This window comes from Canis lupus, chromosome 1 (genome assembly GCF_011100685.1).
Source record: "Canis lupus familiaris isolate Mischka breed German Shepherd chromosome 1, alternate assembly UU_Cfam_GSD_1.0, whole genome shotgun sequence".
NCBI classification, from domain to species: Eukaryota; Metazoa; Chordata; class Mammalia; order Carnivora; family Canidae; genus Canis; species Canis lupus.
Window position 1 is genome coordinate 36,403,633 of NC_049222.1, and position 13,732 is coordinate 36,417,364.

The 13,732-nt window shown below is 33.9% G+C and overlaps 1 protein-coding gene across 1 annotated transcript in view; it reads left to right on the forward strand.

The window, feature by feature from the left end:
• UTRN (utrophin) overlaps positions 1-13,732 on the forward strand; it is a 488,613-nt gene that overhangs the window by 434,066 nt on the left and 40,815 nt on the right. The window contains 4 exon segments of the mRNA NM_001012395.1: positions 1,634-1,719; positions 6,364-6,521; positions 8,036-8,202; positions 9,153-9,264. Of these exon segments, the coding sequence (NP_001012395.1) occupies positions 1,634-1,719; positions 6,364-6,521; positions 8,036-8,202; positions 9,153-9,264 (523 nt within the window).

The window sequence follows — 13,732 nt, forward strand, 5'->3', positions numbered from 1 at the left end:
TTTTATAATGGCAAGAAACTGGAATGAGTACATTAACTTAGATTTCTGCTTATAATGGCTATATGTATTTAAAAATTTAAGTATTAATTATTTCATTGGTCACTTTTGAATGTTGCACACATGCATATTAATGGTTTAATAAGTTTATTGGATGTGATTTCATATAGATTATAAAGTCTAGGCTATTAAGTGACTGTTTTGAAAATACATTTTACTGATCTCAGCATGTTTTTCTCTTTTATTTATTTTATAACTTATATGTCATGGTATATATACAGAAACTTACCTGCATATTTATAATTTGAGAATAGAAGATATCCATTAGTATTAATAGTAGGAATATCAATAAGAACAAGATTTAAACACAGTTTGACAAAAATACCACCTAAAATTAAAATGACATGACACAAATATTTATCTGTTTTTTAGATAGCATGAGTTACTAAATTTTATGTAATGATATGATTTATCAACTTTAATGATATTTATCAACTTTTAAATGATATGATTTATCAACTTTAATGATAAAGTTACGTAGATATTAGATACAGGTATGAAGTATACTGTACTTATATATTGAAAACATGTCTTGAGAAAAATTAATGTTAAAAACCTAAACTGAAAGCAGATTCTGACTATGAAATAATAAAGATAGCAAGAAAGACTTTTTTTCTAGATTGTGTGTTGCTCCTTAGCAAAGATCAGGTTATCAATTTTTGTGGTTTCTGCATTTCCCATTCTCCATCCCCAGGATCTAATACATTAGGACATTTGGTAGACAACTTAGAAATACTTTGAGACATAACAGGAATAAAGACAGCTCTATGCTTTTAAAAATAAAAATTTTCTTCTAGTCAACTTATGGTCTCTCGTCGGCATAGTACAAAGCTGTTTCCTAGTGTTGATTAATTAATACATTTTGTATTTAATTATAATTTGAGTCTTCCCCAAATAGAAATTTCACACCTGTCTAAGATCACCATCTATTATAATTGAAATAGTAACCTGAGAAAACTGAATTGACAGAGACCAATGAAGACAACAGCTTTAAAGTATCTAACAAGTTATTAGCCCTCAATATAGTTAATTTTATATAGTTTTTGTACATGTAGTTTTGTACATTTTTGTAGTTCTGGTACATTCTATAGTTTCTGTACATTAATTTTCTATAATTTTTGTATATTTTATACCTTTGTTTTTAGATACATCATATTTTTCTCGCTATATTAAGCCACATGCATATTATATATACCTTTTGCTATCTATTTTAAATTTTGCATTTATGATTATTAACAGATAGATTTTAATTCATACTATTTCCAAAAATATCTTTTCAGCTTTGTAATTGTCATTTTCATTTTACTTTTATTTGTTCTTCCAAGTTCATGTATTGCATGTAAAGTGACTTCAGGCTCTATATTCTTCAGATTGGGTCAAACATGCTATTAAAACATGCCATGAAATTATGGTATGGGTTTAAAATTAATTGTTCAAAGTGAATAGAAAATTTGCATCTCTAAGGTGCAATCATCTTTCAGTAATTTACCGTCAAGAAAACAGATATTCAGAAACAATTAGTGTCCTATCTACAGCTTTAAATACATCTAACGTGTTGAAATTCTTACAATTATAGGGGTCGAACTGGAAAAATAAGAGTGCAGAGTCTGAAGATTGGATTGATGTCTCTTTCCAAAGGTCTCTTAGAAGAAAAATACAGATGTATGTAAGACTTTTCCTGTACAATTGTGTTTTTAGTAATATTAATGATAATAGCAATTGATTGGAGGTTTCCTTTATATGATTTACTTGTAATAACAATTTCTATTCTTTTTACCCCTTACTAGACACATCCTGGGCTAGACAATGGGTCTCAGTGAGAAGTGATGTGGATTTGTGTGAAATGAGGCAAGGTGCCTCAATGAAGTGAAAACCAACTGCACATTATATCTCATCTAAGTCTTAGAATAATCACTTCAGAATGTAGGCATTGTGACTTTCGTGTTCCAGCTAAAAAAAATTAATTCTGAGATGGGTTAAAAATCTCATCAATGGCTGCAGAGACAATAAATTATGGGAGTAGAATGAGATCATGCAGATTTTTCTGACTCTAAAGCCCAAGAGTCTTTCTCTCTGTACTTCTACTGCTTGAAAAAAAATTAAGATGGACTAGAACTTTCCTATTATTCTTTATTATAGAACCTTGTGTACTTCTAATGCCCCCTCAGGAAAAAAAAAATGAGATGGACTAGAACTATTACAGGCTTTGGCAAAGAATTATATTTTATACCATGAGAAAATAATAAATTTTGTTTGTCCTTATTCACCAAATAAATCAGTGGTATCCTTTTAGCTTTCAGTTAACAAAGGGCAGGCATCCTGACATTTTGAAAGGGATAGGCTCAGGAGCCGAGGAGACGTGCCTTCAAATCTCAGCTTTGCCACTTAGTGGCTGAGTGACTTTAGGGATTACAGGATCCCACTAAAGACCACCAGCTAAAAGGCAATATTACTCACATTTCACATTTCAGCCTCCAGAATGGATTTCCTTCAACTGAAGAATGAAGCCAATAGTTCTTGCTTTGAAAGCAATTAGAGATAATATGTGAAAAGTACCTATAAATCACAGCTGTTGAATAAATGGTAGCAGTTGCTGCTGTGCCTCTAAACTCTGTTAACTACTGTAAAGTTTTTCTGATTTAATTTGTTCATAAAGTCTGGGTAACTTGGTCCTATCATGCGTATCACCAGATGATTCTTTTTTTTAAAAAAAAGATTTTATTTATTCATGAGAGAGAGAGAGAGAGAGAGAGAGAGAGAGAGGCAGAGACATGGGCAGAGGGAGAAGCAGGCTCCATGCCAGGAGCCCGATGTGGGACTCCATCCCGGGACACCAGGATCACACCCTGGGCTGAAGGCAGACGCCCAACCTCTGAGCCACTCAGGCATCCCTCACCAGATGATTCTTCACAAAATATATTCATAACATTTTGGGGAGAGTGGTAGGGATATTTCATGAATGTGGAGAGACGAAAAACAAGAGGATATTTGTTTTTTTTTTTTTTAATTTATTTTTTATTGGTGTTCAGTTTACTAACATACAGAATAACCCCCAGTGCCCGTCACCCATTCACTCCCACCCCCCGCCCTCCTCCCCTTCTACCACCCCTAGTTCGTTTCCCAGAGTTAGCAGTCTTTACGTTCTGTCTCCCTTTCTGATATTTCCCACACATTTCTTCTCCCTTCCCTTATATTCCCTTTCACTATGATTTATATTCCCCAAATGAATGAGAACATATAATGTTTGTCCTTCTCCGACTGACTTACTTCACTCAGCATAATACCCTCCAGTTCCATCTACGTTGAAGCAAATGGTGGGTGTTTGTCATTTCTAATAGCTGAGTACTATTCCATTGTATACATAAACCACATCTTCTTTATCCATTCATCTTTCGTTGGACACCGAGGCTCCTTCCCCAGTTTGGCTATCGTGGCCATTGCTGCTATAAACATCGGGGTGCAGGTGTCCCGGCGTTTCACTGCATCTGTATCTTTGGGGTAAATCCCCAACAGTGCAATTGCTGGGTCGTAGGGCAGGTCTATTTTTAACTCTTTGAGGAACCTCCACACAGTTTTCCAGAGTGGCTGCACCAGTTCACATTCCCACCAACAGTGTAAGAGGGTTCCCTTTTCTCCGCATCCCCTCCAACATTTGTTGTTTCCTGCCTTGTTAATTTGCCACAAGAGGATATTTGATCCCAGGTCCTATAAACTTAGTTAAGTTTAGCGTCTTCTGTGAACAGACATAAGTTTTTAAAAACTTATTTTCTGGGATGTCTGTGAGGTAATTTGTGAATTTTAAGTCTAGATCATGATGGCTTGTTTTTCTTAAACAGTTTGACAAGAATGTCAGTGATAAGAGATGTGGGATTTGTATGAAACAAAAAGCTGATAGTAAGATCAGGTGAGGTGCCTTGATGGGAGTCAGAACCTAGTAGAAGCTTTGCAGAAGGCTTTTATTTGGTTGGTTTTTATCCAAAATTTAAATCCTCTACAACATCGTAATTGTCAAAAGATAATCATTTTCAAAGCTAAAAAGATTATTTTTTGTAATGAGTGGGAAAGAAAAATGTTAATAAAAACATCACTGTAGCACTATTTTAAAAAGGACTTTTTATCATTTATAGTTTGGGGTTTTCATGTGCTTCTGAAAGAATGTAGGTTCCTTAAAGGTAACAGTTACATCATGATGCTCATCTTACTCTGAAACAAATACAAATTCACTCTCAAAGTATACCATAAATATTAAAATATAAGAATGTTCTGTTTTCCTAGATCAATGATTTCTCCTCCCTTCCTTTTCAAGTTGGCTATCAAAATGCAAGCTAAGACCAAAAGAAAGAGTTATAACACGGTGACTGTAGTTATAGGGCAAAACCAAATATAATATATAAAGATTTCTTTTATCTGTATACATACCTTCAAACATATGTCTGAAAGGTATAATTTTCAAATGAGGAGCATATTTCAGCATACCTGTATTCACGCACTCGTAATACAATGGACATACTTTCTACAAATACCAGCAAATTCAACAATAAATTTTCAGATTATGGCAAAGAAAGCAGAAGCCCTGCAATGAGAATTTCTGATATTTATCTTAATCCATGAAGTATGCCATTTTAGTACTTAATTAAATAAGACATCCTTTGGGTTAAAATCTTTAAACTTTCCTGCAAGTATTGAGACTCCGGAAATGTTCTGGAGTTTTGTTTTGTTTTTTATTTTGAGGTCCTTAGCAACTCTGATTTTAGTTTTGATTTCCCCAGTGATATCAGAACACTTCATTATTATTTCCATTGTTAGATTAATATTGAAGACAATTTGCTCTCCAAACTCAATGGCATAGGTGCTATTCTGGTTCAATTGGTATCCATCTGCACAGTGATTTTGCAATGGCTAATGTCAATGTCTTGACCCTGGTGACACCTCCTTCTCTCTTAGCACCTTCTTGAGAATATCCCTTAGTTACATTCTACCAACTGCTGGACATTCTTGCTTATAGCTGAGTGGCTTTCTTGCCTCATCAAAAAATGCATTTACAAGAATGCATTTTGCATCTCTTCTGTGTTGATTTGTTGGAACTTGATTTTTAGATTGTGACCTGTTCCTACATCCTAATACTCCTCTTTGTTTCTGACTATAATATGAAAATAAGAACTTTTATCAGAATTCAGAAGTATGTCAAAATGTTAAAGAATCTTTTCTTCTGTGTTTTATGTGTAGCTTTACCTTAACTGTGGCAGAGTGGTATAGCTGTCTTCCTCAAAAGAGGAAAATTTGACATGATTCATGTCACTGAAATGTGTACTTCTCTGTATAGAGAGCATTATTACTTAGAAGGTCTCTTCCTAGCAGTGGGTTTAAAACAAGAGTCATAAGAGTCCTAAATAAATATTTTCTGGCTATGAGAGTCTTATTTTTTTTATTTTTTTTTTGAAAGTCTTATTTTTAACAAAGGGAAGAAGGGTGAAGGGTAGACAGAGTGAGTGAAGGGGAGTGGGAGATATAGGCTTTTAGTTATGGAATGAGTAAATCACAGTAATAAAAGGTATGGCATAGGGAATATAGTCAATGGTAATGTAACAGCATTGTATGGTGACAGATGGTAACTATACTTGTGGTAGTGAGCATAGCATAACGTATAGAGATGTTGAATCATTATGTTGTACACCTGCAACTAATATAACATTGTGTGTCAACTGTACTCAAATTTTTATGAAAGGAAGAAAAAAAGAAAAACACAGAATTCTGACCAAATCTAAGTGAACAAATGATAATAAAAATTAAATTTATCTTACTTGGATTCACTTCCTCTGTGTAAACTTAAAGTTACATTTCACTGTGATTACTATGTCAGTATCACTGAGCTTGGTTCAGTTGTTTGAAAATTCACTGTTGGCAGTGTTAGATTTAGCTTTATTTCCCTTAAAAGAAAAATACATCAAAATGATAGACTTTCATCTGATGTCTATTTACCAAGTATTGTTTAGGAATGATTTTTAGGACCAAATACATATTTACTCTCCTTTTTTTCTGTTCTCATTAAACTTCACATGAAAAGCATTTAGAATTTGTGTGATTTTTTTTTAAGTTTTTAAAACCTGGAAATTCCTTTCCAGAAAATATTTGTTTCTATAAGAAAGTGGATTGCTTTTACATGAAATTTAAATAACTCATGTGATACATGTCCACATAATTTTTTTTTAAATCTACATCATTCACTTGACAAAACCAAAGATATCATTTACATAAAAGAATAGTCTAGGCAGATGGAAGTTAACCTCTGGGCTCTCTTCTTTGTAGATCTCTTTAAGGAGGTGGCAGGTCCGACAGAAATGTGTGACCAGAGGCAGCTTGGCCTGTTACTTCATGATGCCATCCAGATCCCTCGGCAGCTGGGGGAAGTAGCAGCTTTTGGGGGCAGTAATATTGAACCCAGTGTTCGCAGCTGCTTCCAACAGGTAAACGAGAAGGATCGCTGGTATGTAGAACGTATCAGGAATGGTGTTGAGGATGTTGTGAGAATTGGAACAGGGAACTTGTGCTAGAACTGAATTGTAGAAGATGTTGGGTACCATCCCAGTAAGTTTGTGTTTTAAATTTTTTCAAACACATTTCATTCAAGGAATAGCAACCTTCTCAAGGAGACTTACTGTTTGTAAATGGATAAAACGCCACATCTTTAAAATGTGCTACTAGATTGCTGTGATTGACCCTCACTTTGCCCTGGGCCTCACCTTTTACCACTCATCTCCTTCCTGTCTGTTTCCAGTGGCAATTTTACTTCCTTCATTCCTGCCCTAGCACCTTTGGACATGTGCCTTTTGTTTAGTATATTCTTTCTTACTCTTCACCTACAAACTCTATTCTCCTGCTAATCCTTATTCTTTCTTTTGATCTTTGCTTATTTCACATTCTCTGAAAATCCTTCTCTGAGCCCTTCAAGTGAAGGGCTTCAGTATGTGTTCCTACTGTATTCACCTGAATCTCCTCTGTCTTCTTATGATGTTCATGAAAGTATAACCACATACCAAGTTATATAATTGATTGGGGTTTTTTCTTCCATACAAACCCCCAAATTCTTTTTAATGCATATAAAAGCATTCTGGAAATGTTACTACTGATGTTATATGTATGCATAAAGGAAAAAGCTATAGATATTTTGCCAAAGCATATCCAGTGATTTATTGTTGCTGAGAAAAAAAAATGCTCACACCATCTCTTTAAGGAGAATTGATGTTATGGGTTATTACATTTTATAATGGCCCTTTTACTTGTTTTAGAAATACAAAAAATACCAAATGAAAATTCTAAATATGGTTCTACCATGTACTGGTTCATAGGGTGACCTTGACAAAAGTGGGAGAAAGATGTTACAAATTTAACTTTGCACATATGAAAATTAGTTAGGATTAGGTTTAAAGAGAGATTCAGACTTGAATGCAGTTAATCATAATAAATTTGGAAATGTTGCCAAATATATTCATAGTAATATATTCCTAGTATGATGTTGTAATGGGTGGACCAGGACACAGAAATAATAGTTTTTATTTAGCATCTGTAATGACCTTCAAGTTTGGGAAGTTACCAATGAGTTTTTCTCAAATTTTTACTTAGATAAACGAGTTTTATAGGATTAAAATATTTATGCGAAAATAGTACCTTGAATTGTGTGGTTTGGGGTTTTGTTTTTTGTTTTTGTTTTTAATCTGAGTCTATTAGGGAGGGCAATGGGATTTTTTTTTTTCTTCTTCCTTATAAGATTATTTGTTTTTTTCTGATTTTAAATTCTAGATTTTTCTCTCCATTAAGAACCTTAAATATTTTGTGATTTAACTGACCTGGAAAGAGTTCTATAACTTTTCTTTCACTTCATACAGATTTTCAGAAGATTATAAAGCAATACCTGCTGCAATTTCAATGAAGAGATTTTCTTCACTTTTAATATATATATATACTTTTTTTTTTTAACCAGAATAACAATAAGCCAGAGATAAGCGTAAAAGATTTTATAGATTGGATGCGTCTGGAACCACAGTCCATGGTTTGGCTGCCAGTTTTACACCGAGTGGCTGCAGCTGAGACTGCAAAGCATCAAGCTAAATGCAACATCTGTAAAGAATGTCCAATAGTTGGGTTCAGGTAAGATGATCTGTTGCCAGGGATAGCAGGAGACTATTTTCTGTTCTGTTGTTATAATTTCAGTATACATTTACCATCCCTTCCCACTGATTCCATTGGGGGTTTGTATCCTCAATAAATGAGAATCTTAGCATATTCCATCTATCTGAAAATGGCATTCCTTCTTATAATTACTACATGAAGCTTATTGTTGTTATTATTATTGTTGTTAATAAAGCTTATTGTTGTTATTATTATTGTTATCTATACCACTTGGCTCCAGAAACGGAGATTATTCTGAATTTCTATTTACGTAGATTCCAGAAATGTTCATGCATAATAATTGTATGACGCAATTTACATATATGGCTCTGATGGAATTTGCTGATGTTGTAAGGCCTTTGGGGTCAAACTTAGTAAGCAGAGAGCAACATTTAAATAGTGAGAAGTAACTAGATTTCTTTATGTTACTTATACCCAAGTTTGCTGTGAAATCAATTAACCCTGATTCATTCTCACTGGAGAAAGCTTTGTCAGGGAATTTTGAGATTCATTTCTTATTGACAGTGTAATTTAAAAATCTGATGTGTCAAGCTAATAAACATGACTCTCCTTCTCTGCCATTTGCATTCACTTTCATACATTACAGAAAAATGTCTGACATGGATATTTGTCTTCTCATAATGTTGAAAACAATGGCAAAATGCTTTAGAGACTTGGATTTCAAAAATTTGCTTTTCTTTTTTTTTTTTTTTTTTCACTTGGGAGGTGGGTTACTTAATTTCCCATGTGAAATCCAAGATTTTCTTGGCCCTAATTTGGAGCTAAGATACAAAGAAAATTCTACATTTTGTGATCAATCTACCTTTATTTCCATGGTGATTTGGATAAATGGCATTCCTGCCCACAGCCGAATGATTTGGACTAAAATTAGGCATGCAAGCTAATGAATTTTCTTTTCTTTCCTCTAGGTATAGAAGCCTAAAGCATTTTAACTATGATGTCTGCCAGAGTTGCTTTTTTTCGGGTCGAACGGCAAAAGGTCACAAATTACATTACCCAATGGTGGAATATTGTATACCTGTAAGCACTGAGCCACTTGGTTGGTTGGTTTGTTGGTTGGTTGGTTGGTTGGTTGGTTGGTTGGTTGGTTGATTGGTTGTTTGGTTGTTTAGAGAAGTGGGGAACAGAGAGAGAGGGAGAGAAAGAATCTTAAGCAGGTTCCATGCCCAGTGGGAAGCCTGACTCAGGGCTCCATCTCACCACCCTGAGATCGTACATGACCTGAGCCAAAATCAGGAGTTGGATACTTAACCAACTGAGCCACCCAGGTGTCCTTCTTGTTTTTTTTTTTTTTTTTAATGACATATTGGTTTTGTATTAATTAACATCAAAATTATTTGGTGTATTTAGACTTAAATTTTTATGGAAAAAATCAATTTTAAGATTATTTAACTAATTTTTTTGTGTTTTTGTTTTCTTTTAAACAAATACTTCTATGTTGAATTCATTAACAGAATAATTAATTATCCTTTTTTTCAGAAAAAATTATTTATTACATTTTGTTTACATCTGTGCTTTGATTTTAAACTTAACTTTCTTGGTAGCAAACTCTTTTTAGGAACTTACACTGGTCTGCATTGAAAATGATACTGTGTGACGAGAAACCGTCTCTTTTAGACAGTTAAAGTACATTTCCATAATTAAATATATTTATATTAGCAAAAAGTAGAAAACAGAGAAAGTAAAAAATTCATAAATCTGACTCCTGAATCAAATCAAATCAAATCAAATCTCTTATTTTGTCAAGATTAATTTCTGTATTTGCATTATTTCAATCCTGCTTTAATCACTGAACATGTGGTATAGTACATGTTCCCCCTAGTTAACTGAGTAAATTACTAAAATTTATCCAACCACTCCCTCAAATTTACTTGGACACTTAAGTTTATTTTCAATTTTCGGATATTACAGACAGCAATCATATGAATATCTTTGTGAAAATAGCTTTTTCTCTATATTGCATAAATTATGTTTCCATAGAATAAAACACTGAAAATAAATTATCTGGGTCAATGAATATGAGTATTTTTATGGCCATAATTCTTCATGTCAACTTATTTCCAAAATATACTTATACTACTTTACATTATTACCACATTTTGTTAATATCCTGATTCTATTACAATCTCACTAGCATTGGATACCAAGTCTTGTTCCTTTGATTTAAAGCTATTTTTTTCTGAAGTTATCTTCATTTGCTATAAAGAGCTATTTTCTAGCTTCCTTTCAAATAGTGAACCAAAATTTATTCATAGAGTTGTATATTTTCTTTAGGTTTAAGCAATTGAGTTACTTTTGGGATTATAAATTGACAGAAAAACAGCAATACTTATAAAACATAACCATATAAATCTCTCCATCTTAGGTATCTTATCTCAAATAAATAGGTGCTGCATTTGTGGAGAGGAAATCTCTAGAAAATGCTGTGAGATTATAATAGATTATAATAGATGAAATAGTGCATGATAACTAGGAAAAAAATCCCCCAAGAAAATTTATGAAACACCATTTATTACTATGATTAACATATTTATTCACTCAACAAATAAGTATTGAGTACTTGCTTATGTCAGACACTATTCTCAGCTTTAATTCATCAGTGTACTACCAGGGTAGACAAGATTACTGTCTCTCCTGCTACTTTCCATTTAGGTGGAGGGAAAGTGTGACAAGGAACAAGGAAACAAATAAATGAGATCATTACAGATTATAGTAAGCGCCTTAAAAGAAATAAATGGGTAATGAGATAGAAGATTAGAGGAGGCGCTTTAGATAAAGAAATCAGGAAAGGTCAGCCAGAGAAGTTAACATTTGAGTTGAGATTGAAGGATGAGAAAGAAGCAACTGTGTGACAAGTTAGTAGGAAGGTATTTCAGAGAAGAAAGAGACACAGAAGTCTGGACATGGAAAGAGGTTGGCATGGTTGGAGCACAGAAAAAAATGGAGCAGATTCCACAAGGAGAGGGCAGTAGGTAGCACCAGCTATGTCATTTGAAGTGCCCAGAGCACAGGGAAGAGGTGGACCCCTTATTTGGAATGTCTATAGCTTTTAAGATGACAACAGCAGAGCATTAAGCCAAACTTAGGGAACTTGTTAGTATGAGATCCCTGTAACTGCACAGGTCACACATCCATGCAGATGGGAAAGAAAGAGGTAGGAATGTTGGGGGAACAGAAAAAAATGGGTGAATTTCTCTGTCTGCAAAAGGGAGAGTGGTAGGAGATGAGATGAAACATAAAGGCGGCACAGATTGTACAGAACCTTGCTGGATGATGTAAGAAATTTGGGAGAAATATAGCATTAATATTTACATGATTAGAAGTAGGCATTTAGGAAACTGATTATAAAGAGCTAAGGTCAAAACAGAAGAATCACAAAGTAAATATATGTTAAAGATGTACACAAATGTGACAATATGTTTAAAGATGTATAAAATTAAAATTACGGTTTTTCCTGCGCTTAAATATGATTCCTAATGATTTTGTAAAATACACAATTCAAAATATACATCTCTTCAACATTAGTCATTGGCCAATTGGGGCATGCTTGCAAATCACTGATACGTTGATGCATTTCACTGATGCATAAAAACTGTCATTTTAAAATGACATCTGTAGGTTACCCAAAGCTCCTCTTGTTACATAGATTTTGCAGAGTCATTGTTGTCATATCTAAGATCACAGCTTTGTAAGGGATCCTGCGTTGTAAGGGATGGCTTCCTTTTTTGTAGATGTTCTTTGGGAGGTCCTTTGCCCCTTTCTGGAGTTTGTATAGTGATCTTAATTAGCAACCTACTCATAAATCATCTTATGACAGGTTATTTTCTGCATTTGACCTCACAACTTTTGATAAAGTAGCTAGAAATATATGTAAGTTGAATTTTTGAATGGTACACTCCAATTTAATAGTAACGAATTACTACATTGATGAGTTTCCAATTTTCTTTCTTTTCATCAGCATTCTTTGGATTTTGCTCTCTTTTCAGTAAACTTTATATATATATATTTTTTCATCTTTTATCCTATATATATATATATATATATATATATTTCATCTTTTACCCAATATTCCCTAAACTCATTTGATTTCTGCCTTAGAAGAGAAACTCAAATGTGAGTTTTTCAATACAATGATAATAAGCACCGTTTGCAAGTAAATGGATCAAACCTTTCCATACAGATCTTGGTGTTTGCATTTCTCATAGTGCTGGGATCTCCATTTGTGGCTGGGATGGTTCTCTCATTATATTACTGACTTCATTTCTTTCCCCTTTAACTTCCTTTTTCGGCTGAATCTCAATGTGTCTATTGTTAAAGGTTTTCTGAAGCCTTATTTTAAACCCTGAAAGCTCCAGAAATATTTCTTCAAATATATCAGCTTGCTGTGACAATGTTTGTCTTTAGATGTAAGCAGACTAATAGTGTGTGAACTCTTGATCATAATTTATGAAGGCATTTTATGAAATTGATAGCAAAACGTTTATACATAGAAGTGAATTCTTCTTTCTCTAGAAGAATCTTTTTTTTTTTAATATTTTACTTATTTATTCATGAGACACACACACACACAGAGGTAGAGACACAGGCAGAGGGAGAAGGAAGCTCCATGCAGGGAGCCTGGCGTGGGACTCTATCCTGGGTCTCCAAAGATCAGGCCCTGGGCTGAAGGCGGCGCTAAACCACTTAGCCACTGGGGCTGCCCGAAAATGACTTTTTTAAGCTCCTATTTTATTCCATTATTCTATAACCCAACTTTGTACATTTAAGAAGTTTATGATTGGACTCAGTAAGAGTTCATCTAAAACAGCCAACATAACATAGATTCTGTTTAATCCCTGTCACCACTCTCTCTCTTTGTCCCTACAAATCCCACCCCTTCACAAAAACAGCTTGACTCTTACTGTGTGTATAAAATCTTCCCAATGTCCTCTGGCTTCCCTTCCAAGGGTGCTTCTTCACCATGTGGTCTCCAACAATAGCCTCTGTTGCACCAGTTAGCACTGGATTGTATATTATCTCATATTGTTTTCCATGTGTTTTTCCCATTTACTCTCTTTTTAACTCCTTTAAGACAGAAATGAATCTTACTCTTTTTTCTTTTTCTTTTTTTTTTTTTTTTTTTTACTATGCTTAGTTAAAGCCTGGCTCATAAAACGTAAATGAATTCATATCTGACATTATAAACACTAATTATAGTATATTAAAGCTGGAAAGATCAAGCAATCATCTAATTCATTCTCATTTTAAAGAGAAAACTAAGTCTTAGAAAAAAGGTGATTTGTTCAAAGTTGGTGGCCTGGATTTAATGATTTTACTCCCTTGGGGAAATATACACAATTTGGTGCATTAGCAGACTGTTTCCTGTATGCTTGCTGGAGTGTTATGTTTGTTGAGTACCCAATTGTACAGGCATTTTGCTGGGGACTGGAGGTACAGTGAAAATATAATGAAGGAAAGAAAAGACCTCTATGTGGAGAAATTTAAGACT